At 45.0% G+C, this 19,608-nt stretch overlaps 1 protein-coding gene across 12 annotated transcripts in view; it reads right to left on the bottom strand.

The window, feature by feature from the left end:
* LOC127000003 (mucin-5AC-like) overlaps positions 1–19,608 on the bottom strand; it is a 153,287-nt gene that overhangs the window by 13,087 nt on the left and 120,592 nt on the right. For 5 of the 12 annotated variants that reach the window (XM_050863367.1, XM_050863365.1, XM_050863366.1 and 2 more), the window contains exons 3-13: positions 17,014–17,221; positions 15,410–15,562; positions 14,912–14,972; positions 14,490–14,600; positions 14,160–14,209; positions 10,606–10,709; positions 9,888–9,957; positions 8,137–8,337; positions 5,536–5,703; positions 3,979–4,395; positions 1,671–1,808 (exon numbers count right to left, since the gene is read on the bottom strand). In XM_050863367.1, the coding sequence (XP_050719324.1) occupies positions 1,671–1,808; positions 3,979–4,395; positions 5,536–5,703; positions 8,137–8,337; positions 9,888–9,957; positions 10,606–10,709; positions 14,160–14,209; positions 14,490–14,600; positions 14,912–14,972; positions 15,410–15,562; positions 17,014–17,221 (1,681 nt within the window). The remainder of the gene's footprint in view (positions 1–1,670; positions 1,809–3,978; positions 4,396–5,535; positions 5,704–8,136; positions 8,338–9,887; positions 9,958–10,605; positions 10,710–14,159; positions 14,210–14,489; positions 14,601–14,911; positions 14,973–15,409; positions 15,563–17,013; positions 17,222–19,608) is intronic. The other 7 variants (XM_050863368.1, XM_050863374.1, XM_050863371.1 and 4 more) reach the window with 7 other exon arrangements.

Below are 19,608 nucleotides of genomic sequence, written 5' to 3'. Positions count from 1 at the left end.
TGGGACATGTTACTGTGAGTTTTAATATGCTGAACTAAAAATTGAAAGCTGTAAATACAATAATGAAACTACAAGACTAAAAGGATGACCTAACAGTCGAGGAAAAAGCATAGTGAATACATTAAATCAGTCAGGTGGATGTTTCAAGTAAATATGATACTTGAATGTCGCAGAAGAACTCGTAATCGCAATTTTTAGCGAGGAAACACATAACAAGAAATGGCTATAATACGAATGAACTAACCAATTAAAATGACATCCAACAGAGAAACCAAGGAACGTGGGATTCAAAGGAAGCAGGAAGGTAGTCCACGGAGATAAAGGCGGAGGAAGACGAGAAAAAAGGGGGACTTTAGGGATAAGTTAATATAAAAAGTAAACTGGCAGGAGGCTTAATTGAGAGATGGAAGCCACGTATTTATCTTCCTTAGGAGTTTGCTTTAATGTATACAGCGACTATGTATACAGCGAGGAAATAAAGGAGAGAGTAAAGACAACTCAGCGAAGCGTTTTACAAAATTTATACAGCATTGTCAGACATAAGAGAGGAATTGAGGGAGGGAGGACACGGAATGGGCAGGGACGCAGATGAGGAAGGAGCGAGCGCTGTTAAAACACACATTCATATACAAACAAACACACGTTCAAAGGCGCATACAGTTTTAGGGCTACAAATGCAGTTGGTTTGTACACACACACGGACATACAAACACACACACAACCAGACGATCAGACAGACAGACACAGACACCTCACCACGGCTGGGACAACGGAAGTGAACATGAACGAGCGGGTTATTTTCCTTTAGGTCAATCAATTTACAGTCCTTGAAGCACCCAGGAAGCCTACGATGTACAGGGAAAGGCCAGGAAGGGTTTTATAAAGGCACAACTGATTATTTTTACATAGCTGGAAAATAAACACACATACGTACACACAAAACACAGAACACATCAGAAGAAAAATGCTGGATTAAATTTTCACGGACAATCATGCTTTTTGTTTTGTTTTGGTGAGCGAATGTTTTGGTTTACGAGCTTGATGGGCTTCAGGTGTGGGCCAAGCAAGGCATTGATTGGCTGCACGCATGGGTGTGTCTCGGTCGTCCTGCCGCCTGATTGGCTGGTCAGAGCGAGGGAGACACGCCCACCCGTGCAGGCCCGGCGCTCACGTGCATTACAACGCCAATTAATGGAGTGAAATTTAAGTATTCACGTCTGGGAATATTTGCTTAAGTGCTTATCTTTTTAGAGCATTTTTAAAAGGGTGTTTATATTCACTAGTTTAAGTTAGTAGTAATATACTTCCCTCTCCTGAAAGATAATGCTGTTAAGAGTAGTAGTCACATTTGCTATACATTCTTTTATTCATCTTTTTACTGTTATTATAACTTTCCAACGTAAAAATGGGTTAAAACATTTCGTAATACTCTGGTTGTGCATTAATATATTTACATTAACTTAAAGTATACTCTAGTTGTGCATTAATATATTTACATTAACTTAAAGTACTCTGAATTCTAATGAACCAAGGAAATTTACTCCATGGATGAGTTAAGAAAAAGAAAGAGGATAAAAAAAACCCCTGAAGTGTGAAAGCTTATAATAATTTTGAATCTCTGTACTAAAGAGAAAAAAGGAAAACTGACATACTGAACAAACTGGACTAACCTCTTGGGCTGGCTGTTGTCGACGGCGGGAGGGCCTGGAGGAGGAGCGGAGGAACGGGTGTTGGCAGAGGAGGAGGAGGAGGAGGGGGGGGGAGAGGGGGAGCGATTGAAACTAGAAGAGGGAGATCTTGCAGGACTTCTGTTCACGATGACGACGAGGGAGGGGAAGAGAAAAAGAAGAAAATTAGTTTACGTCCGCATGTGTGTGTGTGTGTGTGTGTGTGTGTGTGTGTGTGTGTGTGTGTGTGTGTGATGTAGGTTAGTAGGTAGTGTATAAAGACATAGTGTGCAATCCCCTACATGTGTGGAATATATTTGAGATAATCGTCATCTGTCTTTCGCTTATAATGTGTCGTATGTATTTTCGATAGACGATTATTTTCTTGTGCACGCTTAATGTGTTGTTTTCCTCATCTCAACTCGCAAATGTAATGCTAACCAAAGAGTATTTACACAACTTTGTATTGTGGGTATTGTGTTGCTAACGTCTGTTGTGTTGTTATCTTTCTCAGACCAAGTGGTGAATAGCGCAGTAGAACACTCGAACACACACATTTAAATATACAAAATAACAACAACAACAAAAAAAAAAATCATCTATACACAGCAAGAGAAACCTGACAACAATAAGATAAGAGAATATTTTAGCCCAGTAGCCCCATGCAGCCATTATTATTATTATTTTTTTTTACACGTTATGTCTTTGTATTTATATAGCATCATCATCTTGCATGAACACATCTTTCTGTCAGTGAAGATTGTCTGTCATGCTTCACTTCATATCGTGCTGCCCTTGGGGAGGAGGAGGAGGAGGGATGAGAGTGAAGATGGTGAAGAGGGAGAGGTTGACTGAGAAGTAAAGAATTGATATTTGAGACACGGATGAAGGTTACGAGAGAAAAGGAGAGGCAGGCTGAAGATTCGGAGGCAGGAAGTGGTGGATGGAAAAACATTAATTAGGAAGAAGAATTGGTGGAAAAAGGAAAGAAAATTTTGATGGGTGGTGGAAATACAGGAGGAGGAGGAGGAGGAAGATAGGGCAGCACACGACACGGGCAGACATCACACATGCTTAAGAAACACACTATTTTGCACGGAGTCTCGTAAAAGTAGTAAAAAATAAATCATTAATGTCAAAAATAATAAAAGTAACTCGTCAGTGTCTGTGTTACGTGACTTTTCGTCTTGTACAGTACTTGTATAATACACGTCACAAACATTTGGCTTTGCGTCACTTTATGAGGTCTCTCTCTCACAAACATACATATCCAGTCGCAAAGTCAAAACGCTGCAAACATTAAGAATATAAGTTATGAACACACATGCCAATCATCTTCATTCATTAACTTTTTTATAATTCATGCAGAAGAAGGGAGAATTAGCACACTGTTAATAGCTGTTGTTGTTGAGTTTTCACAGAGGAACAAAGACAAAATGGAAGTCGTAGTCGGAGCCGTTGGTTTTGTTCCTGTTGTGTGTCGACTTCTTGTCCATCTTCTTGTCTTGTTTTGGTTGCTTGATAAAAATGACGAGGTAAAATAATTGAAATTGTCGGATGTTTCGTCGGTGGTCGGTGGTCGGGGGTGAGGGATGGGAGGAGGGAACAAGGGTAAGGGATGGGAGGGAGGGAGGAAGAGGGAGACTGTCGATGATGACTAGAAGAAGGAGTGTAGTGGAGGATGAACGAATATAAAACACTCTCTTTTTCGAGGACTCTGAGGATAGGAAGGGGTCAGGAATGGGGTTGGGAAGATATGGAGGACGGGACGTGTACATGTTGTAGGAAAACAGTTTACATGAAGGAAGGAAGTGGACGAAGACACGGACGGACGAACAGACAGATACACAAGATTCGGGATCCGATTGGACAGATTTGGTCAAGGAATTTAGTAGTTAAACATTAGACGTAAGCTACGTCACCATTTTCCATTGTCCTACATCATATACATACGTGTTGTTATATCTTTGTTTGAATATTTAGAGAATTGACTAATCTACTAAGACAGATGAACAGAAAAACAGAGAAAATGAAAAAGAAAACAAGAGAATACTGAACGTTATGTAGTTCTTTACCATAATGAGACGACTACTGTATGAACAAAAGAAGCATTAAGTGTTGGGACTTTCTACTCGTGTTGTTTTTGCTACCGCTGCTGCTTATGCACTGTCGCCTCGCAGTGCCCTACTCGTATAGTGAGAGGCCATGCAGTGTGAGCCATGCAGCGGCTTCCTCGCCTCCACCAAGAGACGGGGTCAGGATGTTTGTGTAAGGAAGGAGAGCTTAACCTAATCATACTCATTCAACGTACCTCACGCGATTCTGGGCTGTGCTAGGAGTACGAGAACCGGATGAAGAGAAGGGGGAGGATGGGAAGGAGTTGGAGGGGGTGAAAGGTGATTGGGAGGGTGTGTTAGGGGCAGGGAAGGAGGGACGGGTCCGGCTTCTAATAGCCTGGGAAGTTGCCCTGGGCCGGGTTTGGACTCGAGGCTTCTTGACACTCCCAACAGCCGGGATTCTGGCGGGGTGGGGCTGGGCAACAGGGGAAGAGATAGGGACAGGGGAGGGTACAGGGGCCGGAGCACGGAAAGGGATGGGTTGAAAAGAAGTTTGGGGGAAGGAGGGCTGTTGGGAGGAGGGGGAGAGGCTGGAGAAGGAGAAGGACGAGATGGGGCGTGTAGAATCAAAGTCAGGGGAGGTAAAGTCGAACAACTTGGCTATTGCGTCTCTGTAACAACAATAACAGCACCGTCAGCACCTGCTATCCCTCCCTCCAAGTAAAGCATCCTACTCAGACAAACTCACTGTATCGTTCATGGCCCCGTGACAGATACGTCCTAAAGTGATGTCCTAGCATCCCACAATTTTCCTAACTGCAAATTTTGCCTCCGTAATGTGAAATGTTACACCTCATTATAGATATGAAATAAATTCCCTTAAATTTTCTAGTTAAGCTAGCACATAAGTTTTTAGAATAGCAGATTAATTTAAACATGTGATGACCAGGTATTATTAGATTTTGTATAGTAATTCATGGATCTCTAGAACTTATTACACAAATCTCTGGAGTACAGACGGGGAAAAAATGCTGCCAGTGCTCCCAAGCCCTGTGACCCAGAGTCTTGCGAGGCCCGACTCACACAGACCAACACACAACAAACAGAAGAAAAAGTGCGCTCTTTTGCTCTACAGGTTAGCAGTGGTCAGAAGCAGTGGCTGGACTTTTTTCCCCATCTTTCTAGCCAGTGCACTTCTTTAGAATGCATCTGTCTACTGTCTACTACCCCCAGCTTGTACTATAGACAGGCAGATTAGCCGCTTCCAGCATGGGCAGTGTGCTGTGCGTTGCTTGTGAAAACCTTATTTGTTCTCTGTTGAAGCAATGAACTGAGAAAAAAATCATATCAAGCAACCTTAAGGAACTACCACAGGAATTGGAAGTGGCTAAAAATATCCGATTGGGAAGCGACTCTTTAAAAAGAATCTTCCTGTAGATGTGAAAGAGACGTAATGAGGAAAGGGTAATAGAAGGAAGGATTACGAATTCGGAGCATAAGTTGCGTGAGTCAAAATAAGCCACAAAGCCTTGGAGGCTCAAAGAACGAACGAGCCAGAAGCAAGAAACAAGAGGGGAGGCGAGACCAAGTGTCACAAGAGGCGTTGATTGGCACCTTACGTGATGCGACTTCAGGCCTCAACACCCGCACGGATATGGTCCCACTGCGTCATAACCAGTAGCAAGCGCTTTGGAGGGAGGAAAGCTCACATCCAGGAGCGAGATAAAGAGAGTTAGAGATAGTACCAGGTCAAGGAAGTTAGATCGAAGAGGGACTACACAAACTACCAAGACGAGGAACGTAGAGAGAACCTGGTTGAAGAGTCGGAAGAGGAAGGTGACCTCAGACGGGACGATGCGTTGGGAACTTGGAAGGACTGAGGAGAAGCAGTGGGGGCACCAGAAGAGCTTCCTGCCCTCCTGCTGCTGGATCCTGCCCTTCTGAAGGACTTGGACGACGTGGAAGGAGCAACGCGAGCTCTAAAAATTCGAACCAATGTCTTAACCATCGGCAGAAAACTTCCTCAGCGCTATTTCGTGATTGGGATCTAGGGCGTCTCTTGCGACGTGGCCGTAGTGGAGAGACTAAAAGGTTTGCGAGGAGGAGGAGGAGGAGGAGGGGAAGAAGAAGAAGAAGAAGAAGAAGAAGAAGAAGAAGAAGAAGAAGAAGAAGAAGAAGAAGAAGCAATATAGTTGGAGTTTTTGGATCAGAGACCTCGGAGCAACACGAGGAGGAAATTATAAGAAAGATTTTTAAAAATTTTTTTTTAAGGAGCAGATGGACTTCAAACAGTAGATGTGAAAGAGGAAGAAGAACAATAGGCAGAAGAAGAAGAAGAAGAAGAAGAAGAAGAAGAAGAAGAAGAAGAAGAATTAGAAAAAGAAAAGTAAGATAATGAGGACGGAGGGAAAGACGAAAGAAGAATAGGCCAGAGTGAAGGGGAGTGAAATACAGAAGGGCGGGTGCCTGGCGGCCTGCTTGCCTGCTCGCCTGCCTGCCACGGCCACTCGCACGACATTCTCCAATTTTTTGAGTCTCTTCATGCAGAGTTAACGGTTTAAGTGATCCATGCAAGGGTGGAGGACGCAACACGTGTCCCTCAACTTTATATATCAATTTTGTTTAGCCCAATCATTCCATAGTTACAGGTTAGGGTCTTATCATTGCATAGGTGAGGAACAAAAACATGAGTGTATATACATTAACAATTAACTGGCAAGGGAAACAGAACATTGAGGTGCATTGCCAACTTACCTTCAACTTTTACTTTTTACATGTGCATTTAAAATCAACTCTACATGTACTTTACTAATCATTAACTCTTTTATTCTTACTTAATTAGAGTTAGGAATTATTTAAAGACATGCTGTTACATCTACACTAATATAAAAATAGCTATTGCATTCAAGAACTTTAGCAAGACATTTATTTACACACTGATACATACGACCAGATTTAGACATGCACTAGTATACTCTACTCCTGCATATATACACGCATACTCTGTTATTCTGTTATTTATGTTACACTGGTCTACGCAAACGTGCGAATTATGGATGCACATGACATGAAGGGTGACGGAGGAGGAGGGGAGGAGGAGGAGGAGGAGGTGGAGAAGGATGATACTGAGGAAGATGAAGATTAGGAGGAGGAGGAGGAGGAGGAGGAAGAGGAGGAGGAGGAGGATACTGAGGAAGATGAAAACGAGGAGGAGGAGGAGGAGGAGGAGGATACTGAGGAAGATGAAAACGAGGAGGAGGAGGAGGAGGAGGAGGAGGAGTTGAATGACTAAATGATGACTTAAAAGCGACGCAAGAAAGAGGAGAGCTAGACATAAAATCAGATCAAGGAGAATTTTAAATAGAAATGAAGAAAGTGAACAAAAGCAAAGGAAATAAAGGAAACTCTCAGAGCTGGTTAAATGAGAAAGGCGATTACGATGAAAAAAAAATAAAATAAAATGGAGAAGAGGAATACTGACAAAGATGATAAAAGGAAGTAGAGGAAATGGAAATAAACGAACATGGGGAAGAAGATAAACGGAAGATGAAAAGAAGCAGATGAAACGAAAAGAAAAACAATAGAAAGAAAAGAGTATGAAGACAAATATGATGGAAGAAAGCAGAGGAAACAGAAACAAATAAACATAAGGAAAAGAAGATAAAGACAAGGACGATAAAATGAGGCAAAAGAATCATAGAAAACGAGCTTTTGGAGGTCTTCACTAAAACCCCAAAATACGAAACAAATCATAAGGCAGACCACGACTACAAGTGCCGTCAGAACCAACGATACAGCCAAGAAAATACAAGCGACTGACGAAGCCTAGATGACGCAGGCAAGAATGAGAAGGAGGAGGAGGAGAAAGAGAAGGAATCGGTGAAGGAGGAGGTGGTGATGGATGCAGGGGAGGAGGAGGAGGAGGAGAAGGGTCAGGCAACAGCAACAAAAATTAAAGGAGGCGGAAAGGGAACGGCCATGACAGGATCCCAAAACAGAGCCACGAGCAGAATCTAATTGCAGAGAAGAAAAAAAAAAAGAGTCTTGCGCTGGTTATTCTTGTTTTTGGGTTGAGTATTGTTATTCTTTTTGTTGTTTTTTGTGATTGTTGTTTTTTACTAGATATCTATTTTTTTTTTTTTAGTGTTTATGAAAAGGGGATTGGATCGTTTATAGTTTTTTTGGGGTAATTTTGTGATGGTCTTTGTTTACCTGGTAGCTAGTTCATGCATCTATTGAATTAGTATGACAGGTCAGATGTGTAGGTAGGCGACATACTAGAAGCGGAAAGACTAATTTTATGTTTTGAGGGGTCGGGGAGACTAATAAATTTATGCATTTCTTCTTGCCACGATGCAGTTTTCTTTAGCTTGTTAATAGTTTATATTTTCTGCTTCATAACCAGCGCATACCTGACGGGAATGGGCCTCAGTTTTTGGGGAGGACGAGTGGTGGTGGTGGTGGTAGTGGTAGTGGTAGGACGGGGAGTAGTAGTAGTGGTGGTGGTGGTGGTGGTAGAGGTGGTGGTAGTGGTAGTAGTGGTGGGAGGAGGAGGTGGTGGAGGTGGGAGGCGGTGGATTAGCTCACTCCCACCAGTACCGAAGATCTCCTCTCTTCCAACCAAACCAAAGATCAGTGGTTACGAATAGACTACTTGATGTGTGGATGGGTTGGGGGTGGATGGCAGTGATAGAGGGAATAGCAGTGGTGGTAGAGGTGACTATATAGTAGGTAATAGTGGTGGTAGTGATAATAGTGGTTGTGGGGGTGGTGGTGGTGGTGGCAGGAGTACAGGTGACGGTGGTGGTGGTGGTGGAGGTAGCGGTGGCAGGAATGCAGGTGACGGTGGTGGTGGTGGTGGTGGTATAAAGCACGCATGACATATTGCATTTACAGTGTTTAAAGTGTTTAGGATTTTACAGTAATTTAAAGAATAATATCTCCTAAAACCATTCATTCTACAATATTTTTTTGAGTTGCAAGTATTGAAAGTGATTTGATTCCTTGGTGTCGTTTGCTGTTCCATACGTTTGCTATTCCATACGTACCAGTGACTCCTAGTAAATCTAAGTGACTTACTTCATAATGGCGTGTAGACAATCGAGAGTTAACCATCATCTTTCTCGCATCTATTACGTATTTATATTTGAAGTGTGCGAGGGTGAACCTGTTTTCATATTCTTTTGCGTCGTGTGTTCATATATATGTATTGCTTTATGAAATGTTGCACCTAGGGATATGAAAGTATTCGAAAAGGTAGCATGTAAAATAACCTTGATGAGTGTGTCTGAAATACCCTCAAGAAAAAAATAGTGTAAAAACAAACAAACTTCCTTATCTGAGCAAAATAATAGTTACATGGTGAAAGAGTGGACAAATAACAAAGTAAAAATAGCAGAAGTAACAACTACCACAACAATAATAACTAATAACAAGCAATTACATAACTTTTTACACGCAAATATATACACACAATATACAGATGACTTGTAAATGGGTAAAGTTTCAAGTAATAGGTCAACAGTGTGTGGGTATGTGTGTGTGTGCTTATCAGGTAATGTACGTGTTAATACTTGTGTAGACGTATTAATGGTTGATGTGTTCGTGATTATGCAGAAGACTTGTTGTTTTCGTATTAGTAAGAGTTGTAAGATGATCCTATGTACATATATGAGTCTTTGAAGAGTGAATGTGAATGAATATGGGATTGGAATATAACACCACCATTTCGCTTAGTAAAATGTACACATCTGAAATGCAAGGTTATGAGACACCTGAACACACACACACACTTAAAGAAGCTAAGATACTCGTCATGATACAATCTACCATTCTGCAAATTGAATGTTATCTGTATTGCTATTTTCCACGCTCTGAATTTTGCATATCTTGGCTCTTTGTTCAATTCTATAAATCTCTTCTTTGTTTTTTTCTGATATTTCATTCACAAACTCTTCTCTTTTTCCACTTTGGGATATCGTGTTCACAATTACTTGCGTCTTGTTCATCCATTTCAGTGTTCCGATCTTGTCATTTTTCTTCTTTCTCTGCTTCTTGGCTTTCCATATACTTCATTAGGTTAGGTTAAAGAAAATTGTGTTCCTGAAAGTCAAACAAATGTGACGAAATAAAGGTAAACAACAAAATAAGAAGACATATTTACCTGATGGGTGCCTGTGTGGGGCGGCGGGTGGGGGCGGGGGTGGCGGGCGCGGGGGCATCATCATAGTAGTCTGCGAGGAGGGAAGGGAGACTAACACGTGGAAACATTGAGAAAACATAGAAACGCCCCAAAAAATAGAAAAACCGAAAGATAAATAAATTGCACCATCACTGCCTTAAGTAATCTCCCACTTACGCAGACAAAAGGCAGACTTAAGATATACGTAAAGATTTGCATTTGGTGTTCTCTTCATTACTGCTATTACTTGTATTTCACTGATTTCCATTCTTAGGATTTAGGTTTCTGGCGGTGGTAGTAGGATATAACGAACTACTAACGCACTGTTTTATTAGTGTGGAAGAACTAATACTCTCCTTCACACATACACAAATATACCTTTCCTTTAACTCCTATTTTCTCTTGACATCTTATACCCATGTTCATATAGGGTCAGTTCTATTATTATTATTATTATTATTATTATTTTTTTTTTTGAGGTTGTGTCTTGGGGATTTAAATTTAAGACTTGATCCCCTTCCTGATCCCCTTCCTGACGTTACAAGGCGACACAAGGCTTCAAACTTACTCACCCTGGGCCTTTACTTCCACGGCTTGGCGCTCTGATCCCCCAGACCAACGCGTCCTTGCTACCTCCCCATACATACTACCTCATGCCACTCCCCATACGCACCCCACTAACTACATCGTGCACACTTACCGTAGAGGATATCGTCGTAGAAGTAGTAGTAGTCGGGGTCGGTGTAGTTGGCATCAGCGTAGTAGGACTGATCGACGGATGGGAGGCGGGAGGGGGCTGCGGGCCTGGAAAATGAGAAGAGGGGGCTGAGTTTGTGTGCTTGTGTGTGTGTGTGTGTGTGTGTGTGTGTGTGTGTGTGTGTGTGTGTGTGTGTTTTGGTTGGTTGGTTTTACGGCTTGCGGTAGGTTGTAAAGTCAAGGAAAATGGAAGCCCTGTTTATTTTTATAGGTGTTTCCTGTGTTCATAAGTTTGTTTATTTATTCTCTCTCTCTCTCTCTCTCTCTCTCTCTCTCTCTCTCTCTCTCTCTCTCTCTCTCTCTCTCACACACACACACACACACACACACACACACACACACATACACCACTCCTCCAATGTTGAGTGTACAGACAGAACAGCCCAAGAAACACCGAAACCCGTAAATGAAACGACGAAAGAGACTCCCAAGTGTCGTCTGCGCTTGTCTGTGTCTTCTGTGGCTTAGGCTCGTCAGAGGGAGCAAGGATGTGGAAGTCATGCTGGCTGTGTCTCATTTTTCATAATCAGAGTAAATATAATAGCAAAGGAAGATGTCATGAAGGAAAAAAAGGAGGGGGATAGAAAAAGAGAGGAGGAGGAGGAGATAAAGAAGAAGGAAGCGCAGAAGAAGGAAGTGGCAATAAGATAGTTGTAACGTTGTGGTCAGGAAGAGTCAGAGGGAGGGAGGGCGAAGCAATGGAATATTCTTTGGGTGCAGAGAATTTGGACAGGGATGGCGGAGAGAAAGGATCCACGGGGTACCTTGATGGCCTTGCGTTGTCCTGGGTGACTTTAGGGGAAGTTTTAGAGGAGTCTGGGCTCTTGGGGGAACTCGCAGGCAGTCGTGAGAGCTCCGGGTGACGCACTGTGCCGGGGATTTGAGGGGGAGGTGCAAGGGAGGTGGGTTTCTGTGTGCCCGGTTTGCCACCGAAGGGAGGGGCCAAGGTAGTTCGGGCCTTGGAGAACGGGGGGAAGGTGAAGCGTGTCGTGGGGGCGGGTGTGGGTCTGGATGTGGGTCTGGGTGTTGGTCTGGGTGTAGGTGTGGGCGTTACGGGTCTCGTGTATGGCTCGTCCTCTATACCGAACCCTTCGTCATCGTACTCTTCGAAATCATACTCGTCTTCGTAATCCTGTAACGTTTCAATGGAGTTCAGGAAGAGTTTGGTCTTCGGCGGGGGGCGCGGGGTTGGGCGGCGACTCGGGGGCGTGTGGCGTGGGGGGGTGGGTGTCGGGCTGGGACTGGGGGTTGTGGAGCGGAGGCGAGGGCGTGGAGGGGTTGTTGTTGGGCGGGGGCGGGGGAGGGAGACTGGGGGGGTGGGAGGGGCGGTGGGGCGTGGTGGAGGTGGTGGTGGGGGTGTGGGGCGGGGACGTGAGGTGGTGGGCCTGGGGCGAGAGGTTGTAGGTCTGGGCCTGAAGGTTGTGGGGCGGGGCTGGTATGCGTCGGGGCGTGGCGGGGCCGTGGGGCGAGGCTCTGGCCGGGGCGTGGTGGTGAGCTTGACGTTAAAGCGTGGAGGGAAATGCGACTCTGGGACGTGAGAAGAGAAGTGAGGGTGGCTGGAGGGGGGGGCAGACTGCGGGAACCGGGGTGGGTGGGGAGGGGGGTAAGCGGGTTTACTCAAGACATGGGGAGGAGATGGAGTGGGCTGGGCGGGGCGGGGAGGAAGAAAATGTTGATAGTCATATTCATCCTGTGGGGGAAAGTGGAGAAGGGAGGAGTCATCGAGTGGAGGACGGTAGATAAGAGAGGAGTCATCGGGTGGGGGAAGGTGGTGGAGAGAGGAGTCGTCGGGTGGGGGAAGGTGGTGGAGAGAGGAGTCGTCGGGTGATGGCTTTGCAATGGCCTCCTCGGGCAGAAAGGGTTCAGAGCCTGGCCTTGGGGGGTACGGGTCTGCGAAAGAATTGAAGGCAAAACTCTCTGTTTGTGGTCTTGAGGAGGGGAACGACGCCTCCTGGAAGTGGGACGCAGGGGAAGGCGGAAGCGTCGCGGCGTGGGGTCTTTGGGGAGGAGGGAACGAATTGAACGACTGGCTCTGTGGTCTCTGGTGGTATGGGTCTGCTTGGGGCCGCGGACGCTGCTTACGGCGGGGACGCAACTGCTGCTGATGCGGTGGCCGACGCTGCACCTGTTCGCGGCCGTATATGTTAAAGGGACTGGTATCGAAACCCGAACCGAAGGGATTGAAACTCTGCAGCACGCCGTAGGGATTGGACTGGCGCTGAAACGAGGAAGTCTGATGGCCTTGTGCAGACTGAGAGGTGGCGGGTTTGAGGGAGAAACGAGAGTGGTGTGGCGACTGATACTGTTTAGATGAGAGTTCCTGTAGCAAGGGTGACTGCCTGCGAGTTATCCCGTGGAGGTTCTCGGGTTGGGAGTGAGTGAGGGGACCATGGTGTCTGCCTGTCTCCGCCGAGGCCATGCGCTGTTGACGCTGTGGGGAGAAGGAGGAAGAGGAGGAGGAGGTTCGGCTCGCTCCCGGTCTGACTGATGAAGATGACGAGGCTGACGATGAGGCTGTCAGCTTGTCGTGGCGCCTTATTGGGGACAGTCCAAGGTCAGAGTCTGCAGAGTCGTCGAGGAGAGTCAGGTCGTGGCGGTGGAGCCTAGTGGTGGCGGGAGTGAAGGGAGCCTCGCGGGTGGACCTGGCGAGGCTCTGCTGCCACCTTGACGTGAACAAACACCGACACACATACGTCAGCACTCAGCCAGCCCAAGCACCCTACTATAGCACTAAGCACTGGCTAACTGTCACTACTGCTAGTCATTGTCTCTGTCTTACTTCTGATGGCTTGATGGTCCGTATATTAGTTCTTCTAAGGTCTCATTTCTGCCAGTCAGTGCTACTACATCATCATGATACTATGGCACTACTTCATCCTCTACTATCACCGCTACTGTCGCTGGTGCCACCACTAAACAGCTACTGCCACTCAGGACTTGCATGCCTCTTATGGCCACTAGTTAGCTGCTATTGCTCTGTCATGGTCTATGCCCCACTACTGCCACAACTATCACTGTCACAACTATTACTTACCACTGTCTCTGCCTCATCTCCGCTGGGCATTATTATTATTCGTACTTTAAAAAAACTCTTCTGTATCATGCTTCACTGCCACCCATGACTACTAGTGCCTCCACGCTGTTGTCACTGCCACTGCCTCCTTCAGCTACTACTAGACCTACCACTCACTGCGGTGACACTACCTCACTATTTCTACCCACGATCAAAATTATCATTCACAGTTAGTTTATGGTTAGTAGGTTAGAGGAAAACTGTAATGGCAATTGCATGTCAAATAACTCGCCATCAGTATTTATGTCAACTAAACTATCGTCTCTATATAGTTGCCAGTCATTTTTTTAGAAGTTTACTACAAGAAGATATTATTATTAGTACATTTATTTTGTCTCTGTCCTGGGCAGCATAGACGCCCGTACTACAACACCTGGGCTGGCTTGCACCTGCCCGTTTTACAGCCAATCAACAGGTATACTTACGCCGGGGTGAAGGTGGCGGACTTTGTGGGTCGCCTGTTCGACGTGCTCTGCTGTAAGTGGAAGAACATAATTTGATAGAATACTTTTCCAGCATTTAACTAACGGAGCAACTGAAGGCAATGTAAGTCAGCAATTTGATGTGTATTTTTTTTTCATGCGAAGAAGGCCAAGAGATGAAAAGCAAATAAATGAATAACACAAAATAACTAAATAGATGAATAAATAAACAAATAAATAAAACATAAATAAACTAAAAAGAATATATGTTTGCCAAGTGTCTTTTCCTACATGAAGGTAAAGACAGAGAGAGAGAGAAGAAGGTATACTTACGGGTGTGTTGAAGAAGGAGGAGGAGGAGAACGTGGAGAGGAACTGTTGCTTGGGGGAGGCAGGCTGTCTGAAGAGCGACCTTTCACTGCCGCTCCTGTCGCCGCCATTCAGCTGTCAGGGGAGGGAAGGAGGGAGGGGTGACGGTGACGAACAGGAAAAAAGTTGTTCAAAAGGAAAATGAGAAAGAAGATACTACGTCTACACTAATGGATAAATTATACAAGAAGACTGTAGAAGAGTCGTGTTGGGAGATGGATAGATAGAGAAAAATTATGAAACGAAAATCCCTGAAAAAAAATATATATTGAGAGGAAATGCGTGTATACCGTTTTCTTTACTCTGCCGGAACACCTCGACGTAATTAGAATATAAGGGCATACACACTTTACTCTTTATTCGCTGCATTCCCTGTTTGTACTCACGGACTGGGTGGTGCGGTGACTCTTGGTGGAACTGAAGCTGTGGTCGAACTTCCTGTCGAAGCTGATGAACGAAAAGAAATGAAGCTGTAAATCAAGGTTCAGTGTTTCGTTGGGAATTTATCCTTAACACTTTATGACAATTTTCTGGCTCAAGGAAATGAGAAGTAAAAAAAAAAGAGTAAAAGTGGAAATAGACTGATAACGCTTCTCCATCATGAATGTGAAAAGTTTATGAGAATCCGACTAATCTCCTTTTGTGGCCTTTGTAAATGTTTGTTTTGAGAGCCGAAGTGTCTGAGAACATGACTCTAAATGGAACGAATGTATCCCTGAAGAAGTAAACAACGACAATTTGGCTGAGAAAGGATTCAGAATTATGAAAAAAAGAGACTACTGGTCAAAATTAATATACAGGCTTGACAGAAATCCAGCCAACCGAATCACTTCAGACCGAAACACATCCATCCAGAAGGACACACGAGGCAGAAAGACACTCACCCGACGGAGGGCGTGAGTGCCTCGGTGGCGGTGCTGATCGGGCGAGTGCTCTGGGTGCGCGGGTCGGTCACGATGATAGTGGGGACCCCGCCGCCAGTCGCTCCGGGGGCACAGTCCACATTGCGGGGCCAGTCACACGTCTCCAACTCGTGGCTGCGGGAGGATAGGCAAGGCGAGGTTAGAGGGGGTGAGGTGCGAGGAGAGGGAAGGCTAAGTGAGGTGAGGGGAGAGGGGGAAAGGAAGGGGAGGCGATGGGAGGGGAAGCGAGGCGAGATGAGGTGATGGAAAAAGGGGAGAGGAAGGGGAGACGATGGGAGGGGAGGGAAGGCGAGGTGAGGTGAGGGGAAGGGGGGAAAGGAAGGGAAGACAATGGGAGGGGAAGCGAGGCGAGGTGAAGGAAGGTTACAGTCAAGTTTACGGGTGAAAACGAACTCTTGGGCGGAGTTAAGCGAGAGTGATGTTAAGAGATGTAGGGCTTTGAGAGAGAAAGTGATGCGATTAGTGAGAGTTAGAGCACAGGTGAGGCTGACTGATTGTGAGATGTGAGGTGAGGGAACAAGGTGGAGAGGTGAGTGTGCCGTGAGTCTTCAGAATGGGAGAGGTTAGACTGGTGTATGAGTGAAGCTTGGCTGATGGAAAGAAAGGTGAGACGAGGTGCTTAGGGTTGCAGGTAAGGAAGAAAAACTGAAGATACTGGGAGTCTTAGAACAGGCGAGGCTAGTTTGATGTAAGAATGAGACTTGGCTAATGGAAAGAAGGGTAAGATGAATTGTGGGAATATTACACTCAATAGTAAAGAAAAAAGACGGAAGATAATGTGATAATGGTGATAATAGTGAAGTAGACAGGTAGGAGTAGGAAAGGGTATGATATAATGTTGCAGAGTACGATGTGATAATAGAAGGACAAGCAAGCAAAATAACAACAATGTAGATCAGATAAGGAGAGCAGGAAGGAAGGGAATAAACGTGGGTGACTTGAGAAGGCCAGAGAGGACGAGAAAGACCGGATGAGTAAGAAGGTGAGAGGACTCGGCCAGGAGGAGGATGTAGGTAAAGGAGAGGCTGGCTGAGGGCGTGGTTCAGGGAAAGTAAACTGGTAGCAACGAAAATAAAAAAAAATGTATATGAGACGAGTTCAACCCTCCAGTCCGCCAGCCAGCACGAGGCAGATATGCAAAGAAGGATGAAAAAAAAAAAAAGAAGAAAAATTTGCGAGTAAAGAAAAGTGCAGGTGAAATGAATGTGACAGAAGAAGGAAATAAAACTCAGGTGTTGGGTTACCTGATCTCAAACCACTCTTTTTTTTCTCTCTCTTTCTCTCTCTGCACCCTGATTCACCATTCACCTAAAATATTTCCCCATCTCCATTTGTTTGATTTATATCCTTTCCCTTCACCCATAGCATATATATCCGCTCCTTTACAAGCATTCCCAACACGCATATCATCACAATTAGCATTACCATTATCTTCAGCCATCATTACTGACTTGCAGATACCCATTCCCTGCGTTGATTCTCCCTTACCCCCTCCCTCCCTCCCTCACCAAGAATCCTCATCTACATATCTAGTTTTCCTTCTTCCCCTTTCTCTTCTTAAGTACCTGTAGACGAGGCCGCCGGTGCAGGACTCCTGGAGCGCGCCGCCAAACACGCACACGTAGTACTGGGTGCAGTCGGTGGGGTGGGGGTAGTAGCCGAAGTCCTGTGGGCAGTTGAAGTTAGCCACCTCGGCCTTGGAAGCGGGCAGGGGCAGGCGCTGTCTTCTTCGCCCACCATCGCTGAGTGACCGCTGCTGGCATGCCGAAAGTCCTGTAGGGTGGAAGGATAGGGTGTTAAGACGCTGGGAGGAGAGGAGCGTAGTTTGGGACGTAAAGAGAAGGGAAGAGAAAGGATGAATGATCGGTATAGGAGCGAGGGGCTACGTGGAAACGGAAGGACAAGGGAGGAGAAAGGACGGCGGCTGGGGTAGGAAAAAGGGTATGACGAAGGCGGTGGAACAAGGCTGGAGGAAAGGATGCAAGGTTGGAAAAGGAGACAGAACTTGATGGAAACGTTGAGAGAGAAGAGAAAGGATACAAGATTGGTAGAGGAGGAGGAGCTTGGTGAAAATGAAGAAATATGAGAGGAAAATAGTATGAGATGGTTTGCAGCGAGAGGATTAGGAAATATCGAAGGAAATGGATGAAGAAAGAACAGGAGACGTAGGAGAACGAAAATGTCAAGGGGAAGGAGAGCAGAGAGAGGGAATATGTGGTGTTCTGTGAGGGAGAGGGAAGAAATGAGTCAAAATTTTGGAAGAGAGCGAATCAGACAAGTTGAAACAAAATCGGAATTAAGATCAAAAGAAACGAGAAAAGAAAGTGAGGCCCGGAAGTGAAGTGAGAGGCAGAAACGTATCATTGTCAAGATGGTGATAGATTAGATAATATGAAGGGTAGAAATCATAATACCTCGAATCATATATCATACAACACAGAGGTCTTATTGCAGGAGGATGTCTCTATTTGCTTCTCTCACTTCAACCTCCATCACTCCCTCCCACACTCAAGACACACGCACTCACGCACACATTCTACTTCTACGACACCACTTTCGCCTGCAAACTCATCTTCCTTTCATATCCATTTCTTACTCTAAGCCTCAATGCCTCAATTTCTACTTTCTTTATTCTTTCTGTTAACTTAATCCTTGCTCTCTCAATCCTTTCTATAAGCCTCAACTCTTGTTCTTTCTCTCCTTTTCTATAAACCTGCCTTTTCTGTTACACCCGACCCTTGCTTTCACAATCCTTTCTGTCAACTCTCTCGCTCTTCCTCTGTCTTTTCTCAAACTCAACCTTCGCTCTTTCTGTCCCTTCAACCAACGTCAATCCTTGTTCTCTCTTTCTCTGTCCTCTCCATCCCCAAACTTTTACCTCTTCATCTTCATCGTAAACAAAAGATAAAATTAAATGAACAACCCCTTGCTTTCTCCTCCTAGCTATAAACTGAGCATAATTGAGATTGAATAGATTAACAAACGGGCGAAGACTGAAGGCTCGCAGCGTAGTGCAACACAAGATAAGCCTCGGCAACACAACGCAAGTCATCATCAGGACGAGACACGGACATTCCCATTTACCAACCACCACCACCTTCACCGCCGCTAACATTCACCTAGACCACCTGCGTCCATCCATCTAATTAGTATTCACACCTGTTACCTGTTCGCGGTGGTGCTGGTGGCGGTGGTAGAGGAGGAGGGAAAGGAGGATGGAGATGGGGTAAGGTCTAGTCCCGATATGATGACCAGGGAGGGAGAGAGGGTGATAGAGGGACGGAGAGAAGGGGGGGCAGGAGGGATGGGGGTTAATATACAGCGCATTCTAGTCTCTGATCTTGTTTGTAGTTGAGAGGCAGCGGCGTCAAAGTGTTAAATAGACGCGTGCCGAGAACTTTCACTTACTGAGAGAGAGAGAGAGAGAGAGAGAGAGAGAGAGAGAGAGAGAGAGAGAGAGAGAGAGAGAGAGAGAGAGAGAGAGAGAATTAATTAATTTTAAGTATTTTATATATGATTTGCATGTCAAGTGTGTGTAAATTAGGTTTGGGTTGACTCAGGTTAAATAAAACTGGTTGAAACTAGGTTAGGTTAGGTTTTGTAAGTGTAGGTTAGACGAGGTGAAATTGTTTGAGGTAAGGTTAGGTTAGGATAGGTTAGAATTAGTTGAAGCAAGGAGAGGTTAGGCTGTGTTAGGAGAGGTTAGGGTAGGTAAACTTTGCTCGTATTAAGTTGTTAGGTTATGGAAAAGACGTTTAGGTAGCCGTATGATGTTGATAGTTAAAATTCGATAGTGTAGTGAGGCAGTAAAAAAGAAGCCTTCCATCAGGTTAAGTTTGCTCTCATTAAGTTATTAGGTTAAAGAAAAGAAGCTAAATTACGCAGCTTTATGATGTCAATAGGTTAAAGCCGATAATGTAGTGAGCAATAGAAGAGAATCCTTCCATCACTTTTATTTTCCATCACTTTTTCTTAATGTGCCGTGAAATATGTTTTTTTGTCAATTTTCTTTAGGGGGTTTTATTGATCTGTGTGAAACGGGGCCGGTGTAACATTTCTTTTTTTAATATCGCTTTGCTTTTTTGTGTGTGGGAAAGCTACATTATATTGGTTCCACCCTAATGATTCTCTCTCTCTCTCTCTCTCTCTCTCTCTCTCTC

Source organism: Eriocheir sinensis, chromosome 17 (genome assembly GCF_024679095.1).
Source record: "Eriocheir sinensis breed Jianghai 21 chromosome 17, ASM2467909v1, whole genome shotgun sequence".
In the NCBI taxonomy this organism is placed as follows: Eukaryota; Metazoa; Arthropoda; class Malacostraca; order Decapoda; family Varunidae; genus Eriocheir; species Eriocheir sinensis.
This window is presented reverse-complemented; position numbering and strand designations above follow the sequence as displayed.